Source organism: Poecilia formosa, unplaced genomic scaffold, assembly GCF_000485575.1.
Source record: "Poecilia formosa unplaced genomic scaffold, Poecilia_formosa-5.1.2 Scaffold467, whole genome shotgun sequence".
Classification (NCBI taxonomy): domain Eukaryota; kingdom Metazoa; phylum Chordata; class Actinopteri; order Cyprinodontiformes; family Poeciliidae; genus Poecilia; species Poecilia formosa.
The window spans coordinates 147,148-173,329 of record NW_006800406.1 but is presented as its reverse complement, the minus strand read 5'-3'; the positions used below and the strand labels follow the sequence as shown (position 1 = coordinate 173,329).

Sequence of the window (26,182 nt, the reverse complement as noted above, 5' to 3'; positions counted from 1 at the left end):
TTATCATATTTGCATACATAAGGTTGAGAAATAACAACAAACAAATTATGGGAAAATTGAAACCCATTTTGTCCCTATTCTCAAGAATCACTTATATAATTATTATTACTAAAATAATTATTAGCCTACTACAAAAATCTTGTTTTTTGTATAAATAAATCATATTTGTATTTATACATTACTATGTATTATACTTAGTATGTATTTGAGGGTTTTTTTTATACTATCTTTGTCCCTAGTTGAACAACCTATAGCTGTATTTCAGCACGCAGAGTGCTAACTAAGCTATCAACACGTGTAGCGAAGCGAACAGCAGTCAAAGGAAAAGCTTCAAAGGGAGAAACGTCATCGTGACCTTCCTCACTTCCTCATTTCTGGTGTCATCTATCAGTTCAGTTTGTGTAAGAGTTCTCAGTCCACCCCGCCGCTACTCGCTTCCTGCCACCTCATCCTGCATTTCTGCAATGTGCGCGCGAGCGCGACGCGAGACACTTCCTCCGTGTGTGTGTGTGTGTGTGTGTGTGTGTGTGTGAGCGAGAGAGAGTTTACTGCGCGTGCGGGCGTGCGCGCGGACCCAGTCACTGGCAGCGCAGCTCAAGCAGGAGTAGACCGGTATGAACCAGACTGAGCAGCTTACTCTAGCTGGAAACTCCGACGAGCTCATCGCAACTCGGCCTCCTATTGGCCAAGCATGTGAGACGAATTAAAATGGAAGAGCGCTGATTGGCTAGTTGGCTGCGAGCTACCCGCCCACACGAGAGGAGTCCGTGCAGTGTGTGGCCTGAGGAGGGGGAGGAAGGGGTGAGGCAGGAGAGGAAGGGTGTTGTTACTCTAAAGATGAACTTCAGGTGGACCTGCTGTTCTCACGCGAACACTCCGTTAACATAAACTGTTGTTAATGTCTGCTTTATTTCAGCCAATAAAGTTGTTTGTTTCCGGCCTGTTTTCCTGAGTTTTTCCTTTGTGTTCATCTGAACATCTTCTTTTAAAATAACAGCAGACACTGGAGAACATGACCTTATTTTTTTAATCAGATCATTTTAAAAATGTTTTATATGTTTTAGGAGAGTTATTTTAATTATATAAAGTGTGCTTATGTATTGCTATCAATTTGAATGAATAAATTACTTTAAATAAGCTAAAAGTTTTGAGACACAATCATAAAAAACCTTTAAATCCATCCTATTGTATTATCATTGTGCATTATAAAAAATAAATATGGAATAACCTAGTGGTTATTTTCAAGATGGCAGATGGAAAACAACCGAGTGATTTTTCATATGCAGTTTGATCATCTTTTTGTTCAAACTTGTTAAAGAGTAAAAACACCATGTTTCTGTTTGTGTTTATTAACAAATGCCAGAATTGAAACTTTTTGTGGGGTTTGCATCAAATATATTTGAAGTCTGAAAAACTGTTGGATTTTTGTAATTTGCTAAGCGAGATATTAAATTATTCCCATCAATACTGACAGCGGATACATTTCCAGATGTTGAGATAGAGTAATATTTCTTTAGATGCTGTATTGGGCCCTGGATGCTCCAGGGTCATTCACATGGTCCACTGCCTGAGTCCAGTCAAGCTGCAGGGTCAGAGGTCAACACATCTCTGTACATGTTACAAGTGCAGCTTGTATTTCCATAAAGGTTTCATCCAACGGTCTATTTTGCATCTTATTTTATTTATCACCAAGGCAACAGAACAACAAGACTGTGAAAAGTGGAGGCAGGCTTACAGGCAGCAGCTGAAGCATAATTCCCTCCACACACACACACACACATACATACACACACGCACTCAGACTGAGAGTCAGCCTGGTTCTCCCCTCCCCTCCCCCTGTCTCTGGCAGTTTCTGAACAGGTTTGAACCGCTTCTAACAAAGGGAGTAGCCAGATCTGTCCTTATCATTGATGTCAGCAGTGAAAATCGCCTTTCCGCATGTGTCGTTCAGGAAAAGTTGGTTTAAAACTCAAAATCTTGACGATCAGTGTGTGTTTTCGATCGCTTTTTATTGTATATTCGAAGCGTTTGCAACTTTTCAGTTTTCTGCAACTCTCCACAAAGAAGGAAGAAAAAACAAGTCGCGATCAGAAGGTTTAATTGGACAGAAATAAAACTAAAAGCCTCCATCCGTCCCGCTGCTGCCGGCGGTGAAACGGTTTATGAACACACCGAGCAGAGGAGCTGCAGTTCGGGCATCAGCTGTTGCATCAGTACCACTGACTGATGGACTGCGCCCTCTGCATTCCTAAAGTTTTAGAAGTTTTCGTTGATCACCATCATCATCATCATCGTTCTTACCTCTCTCCTCTCCGATCAGGGTGTCGCAGTGATGCAGGTAGTCCACCTCCTCCGTGTAGTTCTGGGTGTAAGCGGTGTTGGCCCCGGCGTTTCTCGACTCCGTCCACCGGACTTTGGCGAGCCCCCGCGCGGTGATGTCCAGCCTCTTCACCCGCACATCCCCGGTCACCTCCACCACCACCCGCCCGGAGACCAGGTCTCCCCCGGAGAACACGGGCAGGTTGTTCTCGTTCAGGCAGTCGAAGTAGACCGCCAGGGCCTTAACTTTGCCCAGCACCATAATGGAAATGCTTTTAGAAAACCAAATGTAGAAAAAATAAAAAAATAAAATGTAGGAAAATGTGTATAAAAAAATAGGAGTCTATTGAGGAGAAGATGGGAGCGGGAGCAGCCTGGGGCTGCGGGTGCCCAGCATAGAGCCGGGTCTGCAGCTGTCAGGGATGGCTCATCTGGCAGCTGATGGTCCGCTTCAGCTCTCCTCCTCCTGCAGCTCTCCTCCTCCGGGTGTGCTCTCTCTCAGCTCTGGCTCAGCCTCTCTGCTGCCGTCTGCATGCAGTGGCTGCGCTCTTAAAGCCTCCGCTCGGAAAAAAAAAAAAAAAACAAAAAAAAACAATAATAATCCCACTGAGCATGTGCGCTCCGACCAACCGGCTTGCTGCTGCTGCTGCTGCTGCTGGGCTCAGCCTTTTCTAAACAGGCGAATCTGTCTCCACTTGCCTTCGACGAATCTTATGAAACGGTAATTATATAAATATAAAAACATGCTGGAAGAACTGTGTGCAAAATGGTGACGTTGAGAAACGACAATATCAGTGAAAGATGGTGGAGCATGTCAGCCCGCCTCTGAGCTGGCGGGGGAAAAACTGGAGTTTGAAAAAAGTTTTTTTTTTTTTTAAATTATTATTATTTTATTATTGATGATCAGCAAAAAGATCATAATCCTGCATTAAAACGAACTTTTTCAGATGTTTGTTTTCTTATTTTAAATTATCTTATTGTATAACTGTAACAAATGTCTATAGGACTACAAATTAAATTATCAAGCCAGTTTCATTTCCGGTTTTAATTATTGAATACACTAATTAAAAACAAACGATTCAATTTAATAAATAAATAATAAAACTTATTATATAAAAACGTAGTTTTATTTTTAGTAAAATAAAAACTAAGTGTTTATTTTGCTAAATAAAAACTTAGTAAGTTTGTAGTTTTATTTAAATATAGAGAATTACCAACAGATCTCAGGTGATGGAGGCACTTAATGTTAATAAATAATTGTTTCAACCAAATGTCGCTGCTGTTAACCCCTCTTTCTTAAAAAAGTTAATCTCAGTTAATTAAAATATGATGCAAAAGTAAAAACAAAACAAAACAAAAAAAAACAAAGCAAGAGCTTACAGTAAAACTGGTCGTAGTGCTGTGACAAAAAAAGTAGTGACTTCATTACAGATTTTTTCTGTTTTTGACTTTGCAAAGTATCACAGTGATACAATAAAGTAAATACAAACAAGCTGTTTTATAAAACAATACATTCACCTACTAAGTTTTAAAAAGCTATCTAAACAATATTATCCATATGTGAAAATTTACAAAACCTGATATTTTTCTTGATCCAGTGTTGGGTGAGTCTTTTAAATCTGTGGAGTTTTGGACAAGTCTGCTGTGGATTATTAAAATTTAATTGAATTGTTAATGTATTTTAGTTCAAAACTTTTCAAATGGGATTAAAATCTCCAGAAAACTGTCTATAACTTTGTTTCTCATCTGTTCTTACATGACCTTAATCCAGGGCATGATGAGTTACTCTTTAAGATCTTTCAGCTCTTCATGTCTACTTTGTGAAGGTCTAGATCTAAGTTGAGATTTTTCATCTATTTCATATTACAGTGGGTTTTCCTGCGGTTCAGCAGCTGCTATGCTTTCTTATGGATTTGTGTTACAGTAATTTAGAAGCTGTCAGCAGGAAGAAAGAATTTCATATCTTTATGAGCTGCCTCAGTCAATTAATCTCCTGACCACTATGACTGGATCACTGCACTGATCAATCCTTGTCTGGTTCATGCCCTCAGTCCAAACACAGAGACACTCATTTCAGATAGAGTGAGTTAATCTGCGCTTGAGGAGGAATCGGCATGGCCGAAGATGAGCAAACAGGATGATTCTTTACTTTATTTATGCCACAGGGAAAACGCTCCATCAGGAAAATGAGCTGCTTGTGTAACTCTGACTGCAAGAGTGACACAGTTATCAGACTCAACTACTTATTAAATAAATATGAAATCAGGATAAAAATAAGTACACATTTACTGCTTCCATAAGGCTTATGGTTGAAAGATGTTCATAGCTGTAGAGTTCATCAACCATTTTTAAACAATTTGAGACCCATCATATTGAGAAAAAGATTATTTCCCACCATTAAGAAAAATCTGAGTCTTCCAAAGATCTCATGACTGGATGGGCCAGGAAATGGGCCATAAAGAGAAACAGCACAATGCTCAGTCAGTTCATTATAGAAGACTGAATAACTGTTGCTTGGCTTAAGTTTCACATGTTTGAATCTGACTAGCCTGCAAAGGATTGTTGAACAAAGACCTTATGATAACTGAGACTAAGGTAGAGATTTTTGACATGTGCACAGTGACACATTTAGAGAAAGCAAAGCAACTTATTAGCACAAATATTTTGTCAGCTTTATGTAAACACAGTGGTGGAAAATTGATGATTTGTATGTTTTGCAGCCACAAGAACAGACCAGAATGCAGTCAGTGAGTTGACCATAAACTCCATTGTATAATTAATTAATCCATTCATGAATTTATTCCATCGATCCATCCATCCACACATACATACATATTCTTCTGCTTTTCTGGAGACCCAGACTTCCCTCTCCCCAACCACATGTTCCAGCTCCTCTGGGGGGGCAGCAGCTCTGCTCTGAGTCTCTCCTGGATGACTGAGCTTCTCACCCTATCTCTAAGGGAGAGACCAGACACCCTACAGAGAAAAGTCATTTCGGCCGCTTGTGTCCATGACCTCATCCATTTGGTCATGACCCAAAGCTCATGACCATAGATGAGGGTAGGAACGTAGATCGACCAGAAAATCAAGAGCTTTGCTTTTTGACTCAGTTCTCTCTTTACCGGTACAACGCTTGCTTCACTGCAGACCCTGCATCAATCTGCCTGTCTATCTCCAGCTCCATTTTTCACTAATACGTGAACAAGACTCCGATATACCTCAACTCCTCCACTTGAGCCATGACTTCCCCTCCGACCAAGATGGGGCACCTACACTTTTCCGGCTCAAGAATTTGGTCCCCGGTTTAGAATGTCCTAGTCAAATTCCAATTCTTAATTTTACTGACATAATGAGGACATTAAGAAAGATCAGAGAAATGAATGTCAGTGAATCTTTTTGGTCTAAATGTGAGTGGATCAATATGAATCCACAGAAATTTGACGTTACTACAACCAAAGGTTCTACAAGATGCTGAACAATCAGGTGTACTTACTTTACTTTTCCGTAAAAACTGAATTATTTTTGGCTTCTCTATGCAATGGAAGTATGGCACCTATGTTGTTGCACACTTGCACAATCATCTACATCTTTAGTTGAGCTGTAGATGATTTTAGAACCTGATCTGATAATATAACAAATGGAGGGTGAACCTTTCCCCATGACTGTTCAGCAAGGTAAAAAAATAACTCTATCACTATCAGAATGTTTATAACCAAAGGATTCTTCACTATGATCAGTCAGGCTTAATCACCAAACTAACCAACCATGACCAACAAAGGGCACAGCAGTAGACAGAGGGACGTCAAAATAACGTCTGAACGAATGAAAATAAAGAGAGAAAACATCATGTCCAAGGTTGGGCCTGGAGTTAGGAGAATATCTAACCCCGCTCGCTTCCAGCCTCCTTTCTGCTGTCCGTGTTGGTTGCTGATAAGTGAGCGCTCTGGAATGACACTTCCCATCTGCACTGTGGCCTAGCCAAAGTCGCTGCTGCAGAAGTGCAACCGGCAGCTGCAGAGCAGTTCCCTTTGCATTGTGAACAGATTTATACCGAGGTGAAACATTTTTTTTACCATCATGTTCTGATCATTGGAAGGGAACAAAAGTTCCAACCAGAGGAACCCAGTTTAAACCAGAAAAAACACTTAAACTGAGACATTAGCTTTAGATGAATTACATCACAAAATCTGCATAAAGTCTTTATTGACCTCCTTTACTGTAGTAAAATATGAAATGATGTAGAAATTAATGTTAGTAAGAAATAGATAAATAGAGAGTTCCTGTACAGCATCAGAGTTGTCTGATGCTGTATAGGAACATTTCAGGTGCTCAGCAGTTTGACACCAGCTCCTGATTTTCTTACTCATGATATTTTGTGTATTTTCTCTGGGGGACAGATGTGAACGGCAGACAAGCTGATCAGGAACACTCCCTGCAGTAAGCTGGTCAATCAGTTCTGACTTTACAGTTCTAAAATATGCAGGTCATGGGTAGTTCAAAAGCATGTTGACGGAAGGGGTCAAAGGGACGGATGATTGGGTGTGAGGATGGTAATTTGGGTAGTCTTACTGACCACGGTTTGGGAGGAGGAGACTCATCGTATGGAACGACTTTCCCTCCTGCAACAAGGAGGAGTGCATAAAGATGAAGGATGAGTCGAGGAAATAGGGAAAAGTGTGAGAGTGATAGGAGAGGAGAGTTGAGGTGAGGATTAGTGGAGGGTGAGGTTGAAGGAGTGACGGGCTGTGAAGGATGAGTCAACTGGGTAAGAGTAGACTGCTGGACAAATGGTTGCTGCTCCCAAACTTAAGATAACATATTAACTTTATCTTCAATTCAATTTAAATTTACTTTTTTAATCTCAAAGGGAAATTAATTGTTGTAATTGAAACTAATTCAAGATTTCTCACTTATTCTAATCCTATAGCCTGGTAATTTTCCTTCCTGTGCAAATCCACTCGATTAAAATCTCTCTTCACAGACATTGTGAACTTTCTTCCTTTGCTTGGATTTCTCTGGTAGATTTTCTACCGGAGGAGTTGTGAATAACGACATTGATTTCCTGCGCTATTTTATTGTTGCAGTCTGCCTGTAGTTGTAGTTGTAGCAATGGCAGCAGAAGAAGTGATCGAAGTCATTTGGTCCATGATGTTAATCAATAATAATGAATTAACGTCAACAGTCACCTTGTTCAGATCAGCACTTCTCTCTTTGCAGTGGAGAATGGTTGATTACAATCCAGGCAACTTCCAGTAGGCCATAGCGTCAAACTGGATCATTACATATGTCACAGTCAATGTTAGTAACAGGGTAACATTTCAAACTTTAACAGAGTTCATGCCTCCAGGAAGCAATCATTTCTCAATAGTCGAGGGTCCAGACCCTGTGGATGAAGCAAAGGGTTGGGTTTTACCAGGTGAACTCTACCCCTGGCTTATGGATACTTTCTCAAAATGTTGCCTTTTACTAAACTTTACTCAACTAGAACCTTAACTTAGGCATATTGGAACCAATTCCATTGATACTGATGAATCCCATAACATCACAGACTGCAGGTCATTAACTGTTCCTCGTTTTCAGGGACTGCGTGGTTGAAAAGTATTTCCTGCTTTCGCCTCAAAGCAACAATGTATATGAGCCAGTTGTGCTGGCGACTTACTGAGTGGAGTCCAGCTTCCTCCCACAATCCAAAAATATACATGTTAGGTTAACCAGAGACAGTCGGCCCCATGGGACTCTGAGTTGCCCTGTGATGGACTGGTGACCTACTACCTACAGGGTGTACCCTGCCTCTCACTCAGAGGTAAGACATCAGTACCCTGTGCCACACGGGTTCTGGAAATGACTAATCCTTGGTGAACAGTGATGTAGCTGTTAGCATCAGGCCATTGTTTCCCTGTCCAATCTGAGATGAGTTCAGTCCCAGAGAACTGGGAGAGGTTTCTGCTCAGTCAGCTCCCTGAAAGAATTTCAGCCAGCTGTAAGACTGTTGCGTAGGTCAAGATTTGTAAAAAAGTTCCAAACATGTGGCAACAATTCTGTGAAAAAAAAAAAAAGAATTCCCTGTTTCACAGTCCTCCTGTTTTTCCTGTTTCGTCCCACATATTGTAACCTGCAATACTAGACAAAGATCATCTGAGTAGATACAAAATGCAATTTCCAAATAATGTTTTAGTTTATTAAAGTTGTACTATGGAACTTTTATAAGAATATATTTTACATATCTGATAAAACTGTCACCATGCCGTGACAGTTTGTTATGAGACAGATAATCTGTGAAATGATCGATCATCTCTTCTTCCATCTGGTTACATGGGAGAAAGTTTAAAACAAACAAAAACTTGTGCTGACGATTTAGTAGCTCCTGGTCACAACTTGCCATAATTTAATTGTTTCCACAAGTTGTTGCCACAATTTCTAATTGTTTTCTCTCCTGTGTCACTAGAAGTGTTCCATACTGAGCTACTATTGCCAATCCCGACCAAAAACAACCCATCACAGCCAGGAGGGTCTTAGCACTGCTGTCAATCAATCTAAATGTGCTACTAGAGTGGAGAAACAACTGATAATGTACACACTTCTCCAAAAAAGAAAAGAAAAAGACTAAATCAGTATTTGTTTAAGAAACATGCATCTTTTTTCATGCAGCTTTACAAATCTTTAGATAATAACTTTGACTGAAACCACCAGAGTAAATTTGATGAAAGGTTTTTGAAAGGCGTGTGTTAGGTTCCGCAGACTGTTAATGGCGTCTGGTGACTTTCCCTGCTGTCTGGATCCAGACGTGCTGGTTGAACAGGAGCCGGTCCGCACAGCAAACATGCTGAACTTGAAATCGGATCTCTGTTAGCTGAAGTTATACACAGTACAGTACACAGCAACAAGAGTTTTTATACAATAAAAAGATACAAGCACCTAGATACACCTGTGTATGTCCATGTCTACATATACACATACATATGCTCTGGTAGGTATGTACCTATAAACACATACATAACTTTATGTGTGCTGCATGCAGCTTGAGGAAAGATTTTATTTTTTTTTCTTCTCAGTTTTAGATCTCATTGAGCTCTGATTATGACATCGAGCAACTGAAATTGTTTTGGTTTAAATGGAAGACAAATCCTGCCAAAATGACCAATAACTAGAAATAAATACATGTCTTGATAATGTAAATAGTGTGGCAAATATTGCAACCTAAGAAAAGAACTTTGCAAACATATGTGATTGTACAATGTGATACAAAGTAATTGTTTATCGTTTTCAGCAGTATTAATGTAACATCACCATTCCTTCATTTTTTTCTCCAACATTATTGTTTTTATTAGCTTTTTTTTTCAATAATTTTTTTCTCAATTTTTTTCATATTCAATATTTAATTAGCGCAATATTTTTATTTATTGTGACAATCAATTCAGTTATTTTTCCTATATTCTGCTCTTAATATTTTTAGATATTAAAAATTTTATATTTAATATTTTTAAATCAAATTGATTTTTTTTCTCCTCTATTTCCTTTCCATTTTCTCCCCAGTTTTAAATTGACATTTGTGCGATTTTTATCATGTAAATGGAGGAAGAAAAAACAATGTTGGCTTACTGTATAAAGCTTACTGTGTGTGTAGGTGTGTGTGTGTGTGTGTGTGTGTGTGTGTGTGTGTGTGTAAGGGTAAAGTGAGATATGACAGAGACAGGAATACTGAGCAGTGCGGTTCCAGATCTAGACTCCAACCAGTCCTGGTTCCATTTCAGCTCTGTGCTCAACAAAACTAATGCTAATGACGCCACCTGCTGGCCAACGTTTCAACACACAGCCCGGAGGCAGGGGGCCTCTTTTTAATTCATTGTAGTCATATTCCTTTATAGGGGAAGCTTTATATTTGTTGACTCTATGAAGGCCATACTTTTTTTTTAATTAAAAAAAACACATCGTAAAAGCCCCATTCATGAGGACCGTTAGCTGTGTGTGGAACTGTGTGTGTGTCTGATTTATTTTTGCTTTATTTGCTAACTGGCTGACCCAGGATAGACCTGCAAACTCACATCTTTGAAGTGCTGCTGTTGAGTCCCTTTAGGAAACTGAGTAAGAATTCAATAGAAGCTGCAGTCAGGCTGTCAAACTCAACCAGCTGGTGAGAGTCCAGCCGTCTGCCATCATCCTGCTGAAATAACCCAGTAAAGTTGTTTCCTCAGTGGGATTATAAGCGGCGGCAGCAGCAATGCCTCACCTCCTACACAGAGACATGATGAACACCACTGATCTGGTGACAGTTTTAATCTGGGCAATATTACCTTCTGTTCAAGTCAAAACAACAAGCTTATCTATCATCTGTGGCCTGGAAAACTTTTCTCCTGCTTATTTTCATGTCCAGCATCTCCTGTGGAGGCAATGAGCAACAGAAAGTTGCTGTTGACCTCTGTTACCTGATGACACTGAAGTTGGTGTCTGATTCACAGCGTCCACTGGTGCTAAAGATTCATTTCAGTGAAGTTTGTTTTAAATAGTCCAAACTGCATTTGGGTATTTCTAAATCAAAATATTCATTACTTAGACTGTTCAGAATCTGGATAGTAGCTAGCTATGAGCAGCTAGTTAAACTCAACCAGCTGCTGACAGCTAGCTAGCTATGTGTGTGGAATTGACTTCTTTGACCTAGTTAAAAAAGTCAGTTCCACTTGTTGCACAAATTTTTGCTTGTGCAGTAAAGACTCTAAGGAAACACCACTGACATTACCTGGATGACTTTTTGTCATATTTAACATGAAGAACACAAAGCCTTTGTGGTTTAATTCTTTCTAGATTTTTACAATTAATATTCATTTGGACTTCCTGTAATGCATATTTAGCAGCAGTCAGCTCTACTTTCGGTTGCGTTTGGTTGACGTTTTTAGATCAACAACTTCACTTTTCACCTCAGAACCGACTGAATCTGGAATCTTCTAGAACAGTCTGACCTCAGTGATTTCCCAACATCAAATTCCCTCCTAAAAATCCTGCATCGTGTTCACAAAGTTCTGCCTCATTTATTTGCTTATGTAAGACACAGAAAGCCACACACATCTGTGAAGAAATATATTTTCTCAGAGAAAGAAGTCAAAAACAGATCAATACAACAGTGAGGACTCGTCGGGGGAGTTAACAGTACGTCGGATCAATAATCATAGCTTTTACGCACATTTAGTGTTCATAAATGCACTTGTATAGTTTAGGATCAATCATGCAAAACACTTACAGACAGCAGCTTCCACATACATGCACCTGCATGTATGTGGATCCCAAAGTTAAAAAGACAAAGACGGAGATGCTGAGAGGAAGACAGCGATAGAACAGGATCAACAAAGTGAGGAGAGTTAGTAAAACAAAGAGCAGCGGGGGAAAAAAAATCTTAAAAAAAGGAACACAAAGAGGGTTAAATAAGGTCTTTATGCTTGTTTTTCTTTGGTTATCAGACATCAGTGCTCATAGATATGAACACTGACATCTGTTGAAAGAGCTTTCATCTGAAGCTGCTGATTCCTAGCAGTTGTAAACACTAAGAGGAGGTCAGCTCCAAATGTCTGACCGCTGCAAGATATTAGCTGCTTTTCCACCCAAAGCATTAAACAGATGCTGAGATATGAATATGTGTGATTCAGATATGAGTGGCTGCATTAACTGTGTTCTTTTTACAGAACAGGCTTAGGAAAAGTTACAAAGTTACACAAGGCTGGAAAAATATCCACCTTATGAGAAAATCACCAAACTATTGTTCTCAGAATTTAGATCAACATTTTTGTTCAAAACTGATTCAGTTTATGTTTGTTTGGTTTACAACAGGCAGGAAATATGGAATACTTTTGGAGGATGTTCAGTTAGTTTATTTTTTGTCTTGATTTAATTTTTTTTTTTTTTTGCTAATTTATGGAAAAGAATAAAAATGTTTTGTTTTTTTACCAGCTGAGTAAAACACACCTAAATAAAACATATCCAGCTGTGTGATGTGTTTTCCACGTCACTTCCACATCAAGACAAAATGATGGAGACATCCAATAATTTGCATTTGAAAGAAACAAGATAAGAAAAAGTCTAATTGGACAAATGTTGCAGACCTTAAAAAGCGGTCATTAAATACTTTAAAAACTTTGATAAAATTGCATTGATAGTTAACTGTTTTTTATTTCCTTTAATCTGGTAACAAGTGTAAGGAAGAGGACATTTCATTTGTTTTTGCAACATTTTGCAGGTAGAAATATTTAGAAGTTGAATACATTTCATGCTATGTCTCATTTTTTTTCCTTTTTTTTGTTTTGCTGTAGATTAAAACAGACTGAAAAAGCAATCCCATCTATTGTTTGTGCAGCAAAGACAGGAACTGTAGATGTTATTTTTGCTCCTTAAACCACCCAGATTTGTATTAGTGACTGAAAAGTTTTAAAAATAAAATCTGTGACAAGTTGAGCAGTTGAAACTGTCATATTTTAACTCTTCACTCAGAACTGCAGAGAAAATCACCTGCCAAAAAAACCCTGAAATGTTTTCATGTTTTCTTATAACAGTTGGAATGACGGCTGATCAGGTGGATCTGTTCTTAAATTTGTTGAGATCTAAAAAGGAAAATGTTTGTGCTGCTGTGAAAGAAAGAAATCCTCATAGCAGTAGAAGATCAACGGCTTCAGCTTATTTAAAATAACTCAAACTGTTTTTCCAGCAGTGGGAGCAGATATTAACGGTTCAGACTTTACTGTTATATCTGCTGCAGTTTCAGATCTTGTTCCAAACCACTTCAGGAAAGAAGAGCACAGGAAATCTTCACAAAATCCAACTGACTTAGGTCCTGCATTGAGATTAACATTTTTGAGAAAGAAGTTTTGTTTTTGTTTTTTTCCAACACAGGAAACCTTCACCCGGCCCGGACAGCGAGAGGATCAGCAGACTGCAGGCTGTCAATTATCAATCTGCCAAGATGTCATTTTATCAACTTAACAAGTAGATAAAATGACTTACCAGGTAATTTTGTCTAGTTTCTGTTGCAAATATTTTAATACACTTAAAATAAGACAGAATAACTTACTGGTAACTTTTCAGTCAGATATAAGAGCTTGTTTTACACAATACCTTAATATTAATTTACAAGTACAAGTTCCACCAGCAAATTATTCCACCTATAAAAAAACATTTTTCCCATGTTATAATGAAATAATCTGATAACAGACCAAGTACTTTTTCCATCGATATTAAGGAATTATTAACCTAAAACAGGATCCTGTGTCTTACTTGGAAGTTATTTTTGTCTTATTTCAATGAACATCTGAACATCTTAGCACACTTGAAATAACACTTAACAAAATTACTTGGTAATATTTGTTTTAAAGCTGTTTTAAACTGGCAAACATCAGATAATAAAAGCTACAAACTGGAAGAAAAAACACTAACTGCTTATAACTGCTCATGTGAACCCCCACAGGAATATAAAAACTCATTTGAGTGGAGAAATCTCCAAAAAAAAAAAAAATTTGTGTGAAAAAAAATTGACACAAAAACTTTTGTTCGCCTGACTGACGGGAAGAGAAAGAAGACCAGTGCGTGGAATAACAGCGGACCTTGTGGTGCTGGTCACTGAGGTTGAGGATATGGAACAGAATCAGCATGCAGCTCTGAGTTCAGACACAGCAACGACACGTTCAGGTCAGAAGGACTCTGCTCCGGTTGCATGCGACAGCAGCACTGCATGCAGACGACACAGTCCTTTATTTCATCACTTTAACAACAAGAGTTGGGTTGTGTGGAGAGAAATAAATTAGATAAAAAAAACACAACATCTTTTTCTTTCACATATTTAGAAAACAATTCAGTTCGGTAGCAACAAAATAAAAATCAGTAAATGCATCTTCGTCAGAATCAAATGTACAAGAGGACACGGTTAAGAAACCAGATATGAAATTACAATAAATGTACAGAGTTTACAGCTTTCAGCTAGCTGGGGTACACCCGCCTGCGCTTGTTGGGGCTTTGTCCAGGATCAGCTCTCAGCTCTCTGTACTGCATCTGTCCATCAGCAGGCAGAGAGAGAGAGAGAGAGAGAGAGAGAGAGAGAGAGAGAGAGAGAGAACCAGCAGCACATTAATTCTGACATGTTCATCATGAGCCTTTCTGCTGCCAACATGGCCGCTGTACCCACCATTTGAACATCAGACGGAACTCTGGACAGGAAGTCCAGAAGCTCGTTGTTTTCGATCATGTATGGATCACGAAGCTTCTTAGTGAACTTGTTCACACCTGTAGAATTCAAATTAAAATTACTTTATTCATCTCAAAGGGAAATGAAATGTTGTAACTCATTTAAACTCTAAATCACTCCCCATGTCTACTCCTTCTGGCTGTGGGCAGGAGGGAGCAAACATGTAGGCCTGACACAATAATAAATTTTGCTGGACGATAAATTATCCCAGAAGTTATTGCTTTAAACAATATTATTGTTCTGAGACAATTTTTAAGTCATATAATGGTAATGGTATAATAATAATGCAAGAACACATTCTAAAAGACCAGTAAACTTTAACTTCTAATGAGTATTAACACTGGAACTGGAAGACTTCTTAAATATCCAAAATAAATCAACCAAACAACAAATAAAATTAATTTTGAAGTTATAAACAAAATTCCCCTCCAAAAAAAGACAAAAAACGATAAATCATGCCAATGGAAACTATTGATGTCATTTTAATTTAATGATTAATTGTGATTATTGTGACAGGCCTATAGACATGCTTCCAGTGTGTCATTTTTAAAACGGATTTTTTTTTTTAATAAGAATTATTCTTCTTTATAGTCATTTATTTTCTAAATAATTTTACCTACTTTTTTTTGTATTTAGTAAAATGACTTTTCGACTTTCTGATTTCAGTCAAACAATCTGAGCTTCTCACACCAGTTTGTTGGATTTTTGTCCCTTTCCTCCCGACAGAACAACAGCTGTGGGGCTGAGATCAGGCTGGTCTGAATGTGGCTTTGCTTTGTAGCCAATTTGGAGTGAATGACAGTTCATGGTAAAGCAGTGAGTGGATCGGGACTCACCCCAGGCAAGTACGAGGTATCGCAGTGGTATGAGGTAGAGCAGCAGTGTGGCCAGGCACAGGGCAGTGATGGCCAACCAGCTGAGGAAAGGCACTGTCCAGTTAAAGGTGCTGCAGGAGAGACAGAGGAGGAATGAATATGTGACCTGCTGTGTGAGAACGACTGCTGAAAGCTTTGAGTCTCCACAAATACAGTCACTCATACAAACAGCTGTGTACCCAGGAGCAGAGTGGAATGATATCACAAAGTCTGATGATGACGGTACCAGGTGTGATATTGGCCCGTTTTCATCTTCCTTCTCTTTCTAACCTGTGCTTCCAACTCGGTGACCTTTAGTATTTTTGCCGATGTCATTTGTGTCTCATGTGACAATGATAAACATTGCAATAAGAACTATTTGTTACTATTTCTTTAGGCACCTGTATGATTATGACTGCATGGCATAAACACAAATACTGCTTTTAAAAAACATTCTGGTTATAATATGTTTTTTGAGGACACCAGTCACTTCAGTAAGTGAGAGTTATATTATTAGGCTGCTCTGCTCACAGTAGCTAGCTGTAATCATATTTTCACATGTACTGACCCTGTCAATGAACAAACAGTGGAAAAAATAATAAAACTAACAATCCCAACAACATGGATGGTTTTTGTTTTTTTTAAAGCACAGATAAAGCAAAATCAAGAAATTTATCATGATAAACGATAAACGATACAATACAATATAATAAGCTCCTCCTTTGACCAACAATTATTGCTCGCCAATTAGTCTGTCATGAAGTAGTGAGTTAGTAGTGGTGAGAATGAACGCTGGGACCCAGATGATGATAATGATGATGATAATGATGATAATGATGATTTAATAAAGAGAGCTCAAAACAGTCCAATGCAGGCGGCACGGCAGAGAGAATAGCACACAGCTAATTACCAGTAGCAACTGATAGAGGACTGAAAAACGAGAGCTGACGCCGACACAGGACTTAACCAGTTCTACTGAGACGACTGACAGACTGACGCTGACAAAGACGAGGACCCGACAAGAGACAAAGACAACAGGTGGGCTTAAATACACAGGGAGGGTATTCAGGTAACTAGACACACCTGGGAAGCAATCAACAGGGAAGACAGGACAGCAACACGACTAAACACAGAAAACCTCAAAAATTACTACACAGAAAACACAGAACATAACATAGTCCTTTACAGCATGAATACTGCATAGTGGTACTGCGATGATGACATCGTTACTCATGTGTCGGTGGAAACCCAGCCTATAAATGTTGTAAGTTACAAGAAGCCGGCATGTTTAGAAGGAGATAAACATGAGATTATGACTGACATAGACAGTCACTGGAGTGACTGACAGAGGGCAAAGGTCAGCAGGAAGAGAGCAACAAGAAGCCACCATCCAGATCACAAAACTCCTTCTGGGAAAGCAACAAAAATGTATTACTTTTATTGCTTTCAACTTAAAAAGGAGATATTTTGATGCTTCGTTCTGTGTGGATTTCACATTAAAGATGATTGGTGCCACAGTCTCCAGAGCAAACTCCAGACTTCCATGTCAATATCCACTTAAAGAGACTTCAATGGTTCAGAAATACACATCAGATGATATATTTTTAATCTGGGGCATATAAATCCACTGTGACCTGGACCCAAACTTGGCCAAAAGTTAGCATAGCATATGGGAAAAACTAATATTTACAAAAAAATGACAACACTAAGCGACATGCGTAGTGAAGTGATGTTATCAGCTGTTCGTTACCTAACAACAAAACCTCAGGCCTGTCTTTATAAGCTCTTGGTTTGTTTCTGCTGTTTGGTTGTGAAGGGCGCCACAAACATGGCAACCTGCAGAGAACCTACTTCTTTAACCTCTCTCCAAACGATGCTACTTCATCCAGAGCGGTCTGTACGCTGATGAACACGTCCTGGATGGCGTACAGTTTATCCATGAAGCCTTTGGGCTCAGAGTCCTGACAGGAGAGAGGAGAAGTTTCCATAAGTTTTCAATATTTGACGCTGTTTTGATAAAGTCTAGATATGTATGCAGAGTTGGAATCTGTTCATTTCATTTAGGGGCGCCCAAACACATGAGCCAAAAATAATGTTTTTGTGCCTACTCAGCAATCAACTTAGTATGCAATACTTTCGACAAATAATAAAGTAGGGATGTTTAAATTATTATACATTCAAAACTTTAAAATCGTTTTGCAGAAATCAAAATAAGACAATTTGCAAACTTTCCAGGTATGAATTTGGAAAAAAACAAAAAAAACAAACAAAAACAAAACAAAAAAACAAACAAATATAGACATTTTTAACCAGTGAAATCAAAACATAGGGAACTCTTACACGAAGTAAAAGCATATTTGGGTCCAGTTAAGTCAAATTTTTGAGTAAAAGTCACCGTATTGAATGCAAAAAGATGAATAATGTGTTGTTGTAAATGTCTGCTGTTGTGAGGAAATTTTACTTTGTGATCATTTTAAAAATACAGTTTCCATCTTTTTTATAAATAAAACAACTGATGAAAAATGAATAAATAAAGAAATAATGTTTCCACCGACATCAAACACCTTTGCATCATTCTTGAATTGAAATTGGGGGCCAGACAGAGTCAGTCCAGGGTCCACAAATGGCCCCCGGGGGACACATTGGACACCGCTGCTATAGATACATGGGTGCCTTTCATTAAAGGGGGCAGTATTGTGTATTCCAGGCACATATGATTTATAATTAAACACATAATTCAGTAACCATGTCACCTTCAGTTGTTGCCAACCAGTGACTCCAGCTTCATCACTAATGTGTCATAGCTTACATCAGAAGATGTTTCAGGACTTTATTTGGCTACATAGTCACTATCTAGGTAAACTACATCTATCGAAAGCAGAGGAATGACTTCCTGAATTAGAGCAGCACCTTTTCTTCCTTGTCCTCTTCAACATCCTCCCATTCAAACATGGCCTCCATGGACTGCAGAACAGAGAGAGACAGCTTCAGCAGGTGACTGGTCGGTAAAACACACACACACACCTGAACACAAATGAGTCTCAGTGCTCACCGTCTCTGCCGTCTCTCTGCCTGAAAAGAAGAAGTAGTTCCAGACCAGCAGCAGAACCAGGCCAAGTGGCAGCATGTAGAGCTCAAAGTTCCAGACCACCACCACGAACAGCTGGGAGCAGAGCACACACGGTGGGGAAACAGTCAGCTGTGTAGATGTGTGTGTGTATGTGTGTGTGTGTGTGTGTGTGTGTTTGAGTGTTCTCCGTACAATGAAAGCAGTAATGCTCCTCTGTGACGACTCCCACTCAAAGCAACTGTTGATGTAGGTACCGTAGCTAAAGAGGACCATGATGCACCGCTTGACCCGGTTAAAGTTCTGCTGCAGCAGCTGGAAGGCAAAAGGTTTACCTGCTGTGAATATGACAACATAATAATACAGTTTGATTCAAATACACAATGGAGACGTTTGCTGATTAGTATAAACTCCACAAAGTCAAAACGTTTTATGTCTTATTAACATCATGGATTTGTTAGAGGCTTTCAAATAAAATGTGATTGGTTTCAACTAAGCTGCCTCCTGCTGGTGGAGGAGAGATACTGTCGTGTTTTAGAGCATTTCTCTGTTTTTAAAAGCAGAGGATGCTTTTAAAAACAGAGAAATATCAGTTTTAAAAAATATGTATATTGAAAAATCATAGCTCTTCTTTAAATTGTGGTGTTTTTTGCTTTTTGCAAATCACATGTGAATAAGTTTGTTCACATGACAACTCATTAAAAACACACTGCATCATCTTCCTCCAGCTACTTCCTGTGGTCTTCTTCTTCATGGTTTGTGTCAGTGGCGATGTCCCATGGCTCATCATTCATGTGATGCAATAGAAAGTGTTTCCATTTAAGTTTGGCAAAATAAACCAATTTCAATACAGCCAAAAAAAAAACAAAAAAAAAACACTTTATCCTAGAACCAAAACCATTTATTGAAAAATGAGAGTGTTTCCATTAAGCTATTTTATTTTTGAAATGTCAAAATGCACAAATATATGGTGAATGGAAATGCAGGAGTTATGAATCAAGGATCAGGACCGGACCTGAACCCAACAACAGTTGTCCTTTTATTTTTATGTAATTGCGTAACAATACACACCTGCTTGGAAACTTTTGGTTCTTCCTCGACGTATTTCTGTTCTGCAGGAACCACGGTCTTTAAAGCAGCCTTTATCTGAAGAAAAGCACATCAAGGAAAAACTTTAACACTCTGGACAGAACAGACTGCAGGATTCCTCCTCAGGATGTTCGTGTGAGCAGACATGCAGGAACGCAGCGTCACAATCACCGTGTTGTAGACGACTTCCATCTCCAGGTAGATGACTCCTTTGGTCGGGGCGGTGAGCTCCTTGTTTTTCAGCACGTAGGCTTTCTGGACGCCGTTATGGATCTAAAACACACACAGACTGGATTACGAACCTAAAACACACACACTGAGTTACGAACCTAAAACACACACACTGAGTTACGAACCTAAAACACACACACTGAGTTACGAACCTAAAACACACACACTGAGTTACGAACCTAAAACACACACACTGACTTGGCTTACAGACTGCAAAACCGTTCAGCGGATTTCCAAGAGGCACTGCAGGCTAAAGCTCACTTGGTTATCATGCTGTGTTTAGTCAAAGTGATCCAACAAATCTTCAGGATAATGTTTGTATATAAAGTAAACCTAAAATATAAAACAGCTGGACATTAAATGTAATTATTCTGGATATCAACAGGGACAAAGTTTAGTTTGTTTCCATTTTAAAAACTTCATGACTCACACATTCTAACAGAACTATGCTCTCATATGAAACTACAGCACCTCTGTGGTCAAGTTGCTCCTCATTTGCATTTTCTTAGCTATAATTTTATAGCAACAACAATAAACGTCTAAATTGTAATTGTAATAAATGTCTAAATTCCAGCTTTTTAGTTTGGAAAACGTCTGACATATCAGTACATATCAACTTTGGCCTTGATGGAAAATCTCTGTTATGGCCTCAGAGATTTGCTAAAGCACATTAGTGAACAAACATCATTAAAAACACAGAAGCCATTAGTTCAAGTCCACTTCATGTTATCCATGCCTTGTGTTTGATCAGCCGAATGGGACCTTGTGTCTGTAACGAGACAGAATGAGGAACATTTCCAGGAGTCTGAACAACCTCTGATACTCACGTTCAAAAGAGGAATGGCCACTTTTCCCAGGAAGTCTGCACTCCTGTCTCTGTCTTCGTCAAACACCGACACCTCCAGGACCGAGTGAACATCTTTCACGTTGCTGTGCAGAGAGGAGACGTGAGGCCAGACTGAGCCAGAGTCAGAGTAACAAGCATTTTTGGGAAATTGAGGAAGTTATTCCAAATTTTGCTATTTTTTTCAACCTTTTCTAACGAAACACTGTCTTCACACTGCTTCAATAACAGATAGTCCAACTAGCTGTCCATCCTCTAAGCTAAACCAGCTACATTTTCTGCTTATATTCTGAAATTCAAACTTTAACTTGTGCTTTTTTGGTTTCCCCAGCCTGAAACATGTTCCAGCATCAACAACCCACAGCTCAGAATGACTCAGAGGGGCTTTTACAGCCTCTCAGTCCACTGGAGAAAACATTAACGGCCCCATAATGAAGAATTAGGAGGAAGATGCTGCAGCAAAATGTGACTCACAAGGTGAAGACTTTGTTCCACTCAGGGTTGAGATTCTTGTATATGGTATGTGTCTGCAGTCTGTCGTTATTCAGCTCCAATACGCAGAAAGGGTCACTTTTACCTGGAAAAAAAAGAGAGAGCAGTCAGATTAGAGAGTGTGTTTGGTGGCAGGTGGTTTCTGAGGAGAAACAGAAGAAGAAGTGAGGAGGCGCTGGTACCTGTGACGTCTGCGACCATCAGACCCTCGGCCCTCAGCACCTTCACCTGGACGATGCCCACGTCCCTCAGGTTGGACAACGACTTCCTCACACCCTGCGGCAAAAACATGTTTGTCTTGCAGTCTTTTGGATGGTAATTTTTCAGAGGCATCATAATCCACTTTAATTATGGTTTCGGTTGAAAGAGTTTTTATTGTATATTTAAAATATCTTCCAGTTCCAGTGTTAAGTGATCTTTACTAAATTATTTTCTAGAGGAAGAGAGAACTTGCATTGTTATGCCACTATCAAATTTACTGGGTCTCAGAAATCACTAGGATTATTGTCATAGACTGGACAACAACTTATGATGTGTCATCATCACAGTCCTGGCTAACATAAGTATTGTTATATAGTGGATGTGAGATGTGAACGTCAGAAGGCCACTGACGTAACGTTTGAGGATCTCTCTGCGTTCCTCTGGGTCCTCCAGCGGCGTGAGGGACAGGTCGGCGATGGAGACCGCCGCCGACGCCGTCAGTGTGACCAGCAGCACCAGGACGCCCCGGGACTCCTCCAGCGGCAGCTCCAGGTGATGGGTCTTCTCTTTAGTCAGAGTGGAGAGGTCCAACTGGCAGCTGGAACAGGAGCAGACAGGAAGGAAACGGTTGGAGGTTCTGGTTCTACTGGATCACATCAACACCATGCTTATCTGCACTTCCTCAGCCTAGTCCTTCTTATGTTTGTAGATTTAAAAAGTGTTCATTGGGAGAAAAGTGGAGGCGAACACGGCGAGTAAAGCTAATTCTGGTTCTGACCGTCCGATGAAGTCGTCTCTCCTCCCTGTGTCTTTGTCCCACACTGTGATCTCCAGAACGCCTCCTGTTTCCTCATACAGATGAAGGTCAAATTGCTCCCTCCACTGAGGACTCAGGGTCTTCGACACCGTCTGCACACGCGCGCACACACACACACACACACACATTTCTTAATCCCCAAACTGGACTGAATGAAACTGGATTTCAGTTGAAACTGAACATTTTCTTATCATTCCTGAAGTCATCGATGCTCTAAATGGGCACCAGGTAAATGACTGCAATGACTCCATGCTGTCTGGTTCCTAACAGATGTGCCATCTGACCCACCTTGCTCTTGTACTTCTGTGGCCCCAGCCTGAACTTGGCGTAGGGGTCGCTCAGGCCGTTGGGGTCCATGGGTGTCAGGTTGCGACCTTCGATCAGCGTGATGCTGACGATCCCTCGCCACAGCTGGGACTTCCGATGCACCTCAGTGAGACGCAATGACTGCTGCTGCTGATCCACACACACACACGCGCACACGCACGCACACACACACACACACACACACACACACACACACACACAAAGGAATGTATTCATCTCAAAGCGAGGAATGAGACATGCAGGGCAAAGTGTTTACCCTTTCCTGATTTCCTAATTTTTTTGCCTGTTTTTCACACCAATCAAACCAATTTAGGAAAAGTCAAAGACAATTCAAGCAAACACAAAGTGCAGTTTTGAAATGAAGGTGTTTTTTATTATGGGAGAAAACAAATCCAAACCTACATGGCCCTGTGTGAACAGTGACTGTTCTCTAAACCTCATAACTGCATCACAGCAGCTGTAAACATGCAGCCAGAACTACCACCAAATGGTGCAGATCAAACCAATGTCATGTATTAGAGTGGTCCAGTCAAAGTCCAGACCTAAAACTAACTGATTGATGTTCCACAGACACTGTTTATCCATTCATGCCAGAGCAAAGCAAAATGAGCAACAAAATAAAGCAAAAAAAAAATAAAACAGTAAATGGTGGAGTTACTACATTCAGACACAAGGGGGCTGAAAACAGACACACCGCACACCTACTTCACAACTTGAAATTAGGCCTCTGTCTTTTTAAGAAGCTCTTGCTTTCTGTTTCTCCATTAAACCGTTAAGAAGTGACGAGCTCAGTGGACTCGCAGATCCACCAGGTGTTTGCTAATTGCTGTTGGCTAGTCTTTAGGAGCGGAGTGTGGGAGGAGCAGGGGGAGCAGTGCACCGTGAGGCGGAGGCTCAGCTGAGGTCTGCAGCTCTCAGGCGGAGCTCTGTGGATGTGGACGGTGTTTCGTGGGACCAAAGATTTATGCAACCCCATAAATTAAAGGATTTCTCAAACATGCATGAAAAATAAAATCAAAGCCAAACTCCAGGTGTGATGAATGAATAATACTATTAGATTAATAGAACTAAAAAAAAGTTGAATTTACATAATAACTCCCCTTTAATAGCCTTAAAACTTAACACTGAAGCCATTGGTTTATTTTTATCTGTGCCTGAGACTTAAATAAAAAAAAAAAGATCAGTTAAATCAGTTATGTAATGTGCGTGCTCTGGATCACTTTGCTCCAGAAACATCCCACCAGAAGAGCGGAGCCTCAGCCAACGGAGCCGACAGCAGCAACAAGAACTCGAACACAAAATGGAGGCGCTGCGTTGAAATGCAGACATGGTGACGGAGAAGTGACAGGAAGCTGGTGGAGGATGCTGTGGCTGCACACACACACACACACACACACCCACACACACACACACACACACACGGTGGTGATGGTGTTTACCTTTGTGGATCGTTTCCAGGATCTCCTGAGCAGCATGGTCTGAAGACATATTAAACACTGTTCAGCTGTTATACGTTGAAACGTCTCGACCCAAAGCCATTAGAGGATCAGCTCTACTGGGACTAACTGAAGCTAAACCATGAGGGAGGGAGACGAGTTGCTTTATTTAAGCCCCATTAATAAAGCAACATAAACAGATGCATTGTTTATTTTCAGTTCTGATGATTTTTTTTGTTTTGCTCATTTCTTTCCCACACTTCTTCAGCGTACTGTCGACTGATTCTGAATCCATCTCTCTGACTAGAGCGGCGTTTCAGACTGAGACTCAGCTTATTATTATTTCATATGTTGAGTAATATATGGATGAGACAAGCTGTGCTTAATGACTTGGAGCTAAGAATGGATTTGAAGAGTCTCTGAACAGAAAATAATCACAAATGTCAAAATCCATAACCGTGAAGAACTTCAAGCATGTTTTGCAGCAACAATTTCATCAGTAATTAAGATGTTTTGAATATGAAAGGGTTCTCTAATTTCTAAAGCAGTTACTGAAAAAATATGTACGTATTATTGTTGCTAAAACTGTCACAGAGCTCTTAGAACAGAACCTATTTCAATGAATTTACTATGAAATTCATAGATTCCACCTCCTGCCATCTAACATAAATCCATCCAACCATCCAGAACCGAGCCCAGTCTCCACACTGGGCCCCAAAAAGATGCTGATTTTTTTTTTTTTCAGAGACTCAGAGGAAATATAACTCAGACAAAATATTTCTTTATCACGACAGGGATGTCCACATCTGATCCCACCAGTCAGCATAAGGTCCTAATCCAGGTTTTTGTTAAATGATTACGATCAGGCATCTCTTGAGACGGTTGGTATTAAATTTAGTTGTTAAATTTTATTACATTTAAAGCCAAACACATTTTCGATGCAGGAAAGCAACTTTTTCACTTTTTTCTGTAGGTGTTAGTCATATAACTTGACTTCAACTGAGTCAGAAGATTAACAAGTGATATTAAAACAAGGAGGACACATGCTAACGCTAGCTTACCACTTCATCAATGTGCTCCAGACAACAACAGCAAAAATATGAGCTTATTTAAAACTGTAGCTGCATGTTTTCAGAAACAAATCATAAAGCTGCATATTTCAACTGAAGGAATGTGGGAACATTGTGGTCCCAACTCCAGTGGAGATAAAATACTTGCCACCGTCAAATTTAATTAATGATTGGTATCTAGGACAAAAAGTCCTGATCGGGACATCGTTAAGGAACAAGTGAAAATGATAAGCACAGTTTTAAATTTTAGCCCTTTGCACAATGCAGTTGTATAATTATTCTTTTAAAGCTGCCTTTGGTCATTTGTAACACAATCAGAACAAGTTAGGCTGCATTCACACCGCAGGTCTTCATGCTCAGTTATGATTTTTTTTGCTGAGAACCATTTCATCAATTTTTTTTTTTTGTAGTTGTTTCATGACAAGAAAAACGTTGACTTTGCATAGCAGCACACTGTCTATGGAAGTAATAATGGACACCGGCATCTAATTCAAAGTTTTAAAGCAATGGGAGGCAACTGTATTATCACAAAATCATAACAAAATGAAGGAAGCTGATAAACAGAAAGCACAAGTAACAACGGCCTTTAGTGAAGCGTTCACTGCAGCTTCTGTAGAGAATCTGATTGGACATGTAGTCGGACCAGGAGTGGTGGGATTGTGATATCATGCACCTCAGACTTCTTTCAAAATTTCATAATTATGAGATTTTCAGCCACCATTTACATCCAGTCTGGTTCCTTCTGGTGTAGAAATATGATACACGTCTCATGTCAACGATGGAAAAGTCACATAAAATGAGATATAAACTATTCAGACTGCAGAAATCAATCGGATATGTATCACATTTAGTTCTACATACAAAAGTGGCACAAATCAGATTTTTTTTTTGGTTGAAAACATCAGAATCGGGCCAATCAGACTGCCGTGACAAAGTCACATATGGTTCACATGTGGATAAAAACATCTGAATTGAGTCGCATTCACCTGCTGTGTGAACGCAGGCTTAAACAGCTCAATAGATGTTGCATGCTAACAGGATATGCTAGCAGAATTCCAGACTCCACAGAAAAAAATCAGAGCCGTTAGTTTGAGTGGAGGTTACATCCCATCTCAAAACTGTTACTTTGTCAGCTGTGCATGAACCCTCCATGTGCCGTGTTGATCATTTCACACAGAACTCCGGCAACTAAAAAAGCCATCCTGGGGAGATGTGTGA

The 26,182-nt window shown here is 39.7% G+C and overlaps 2 protein-coding genes and 2 long non-coding RNA genes across 11 annotated transcripts in view; 2 read left to right on the top strand and 2 right to left on the bottom strand.

The window, feature by feature from the left end:
* Window positions 1-3,037, bottom strand: part of arrdc3b (arrestin domain containing 3b) — an 11,688-nt gene extending 8,651 nt beyond the window's left edge. Inside the window, exon 1 of the mRNA XM_007578109.2 lies at window positions 2,302-3,037. Coding sequence (XP_007578171.1) covers window positions 2,302-2,581 — 280 coding nt within the window. The 5' untranslated portion in view covers window positions 2,582-3,037. The remainder of the gene's footprint in view (window positions 1-2,301) is intronic.
* LOC107833837 (uncharacterized) lies at window positions 106-11,833 on the top strand. Its single transcript, XR_001659609.1, has 2 exons — window positions 106-529; window positions 9,944-11,833. It is a non-coding gene; the product is annotated as an uncharacterized LOC107833837 (long non-coding RNA).
* Window positions 11,379-26,182, bottom strand: part of mctp1b (multiple C2 domains, transmembrane 1b) — a 36,924-nt gene continuing 22,120 nt past the window's right edge. For 4 of the 8 annotated variants that reach the window (XM_016664095.1, XM_007578105.2, XM_016664097.1 and 1 more), the window contains 16 exons: window positions 23,898-23,936; window positions 22,420-22,587; window positions 22,093-22,223; window positions 21,726-21,912; window positions 21,296-21,389; window positions 21,096-21,198; window positions 20,605-20,707; window positions 19,718-19,819; window positions 19,529-19,603; window positions 18,653-18,772; window positions 18,443-18,553; window positions 18,301-18,354; window positions 17,242-17,351; window positions 15,373-15,482; window positions 14,477-14,574; window positions 11,379-14,343 (listed from right to left, as the gene is read on the bottom strand). In XM_016664095.1, coding sequence (XP_016519581.1) covers window positions 14,272-14,343; window positions 14,477-14,574; window positions 15,373-15,482; window positions 17,242-17,351; window positions 18,301-18,354; window positions 18,443-18,553; window positions 18,653-18,772; window positions 19,529-19,603; window positions 19,718-19,819; window positions 20,605-20,707; window positions 21,096-21,198; window positions 21,296-21,389; window positions 21,726-21,912; window positions 22,093-22,223; window positions 22,420-22,587; window positions 23,898-23,936 — 1,677 coding nt within the window. In that variant the 3' untranslated portion in view covers window positions 11,379-14,271. The remainder of the gene's footprint in view (window positions 14,344-14,476; window positions 14,575-15,372; window positions 15,483-17,241; window positions 17,352-18,300; window positions 18,355-18,442; window positions 18,554-18,652; window positions 18,773-19,528; window positions 19,604-19,717; window positions 19,820-20,604; window positions 20,708-21,095; window positions 21,199-21,295; window positions 21,390-21,725; window positions 21,913-22,092; window positions 22,224-22,419; window positions 22,588-23,897; window positions 23,937-26,182) is intronic. The other 4 variants (XM_016664096.1, XM_007578106.2, XM_007578107.2 and 1 more) reach the window with 3 other exon arrangements.
* On the top strand, window positions 23,943-26,145 carry LOC107833839 (uncharacterized). Its single transcript, XR_001659611.1, has 2 exons — window positions 23,943-24,867; window positions 24,906-26,145. It is a non-coding gene; the product is annotated as an uncharacterized LOC107833839 (long non-coding RNA).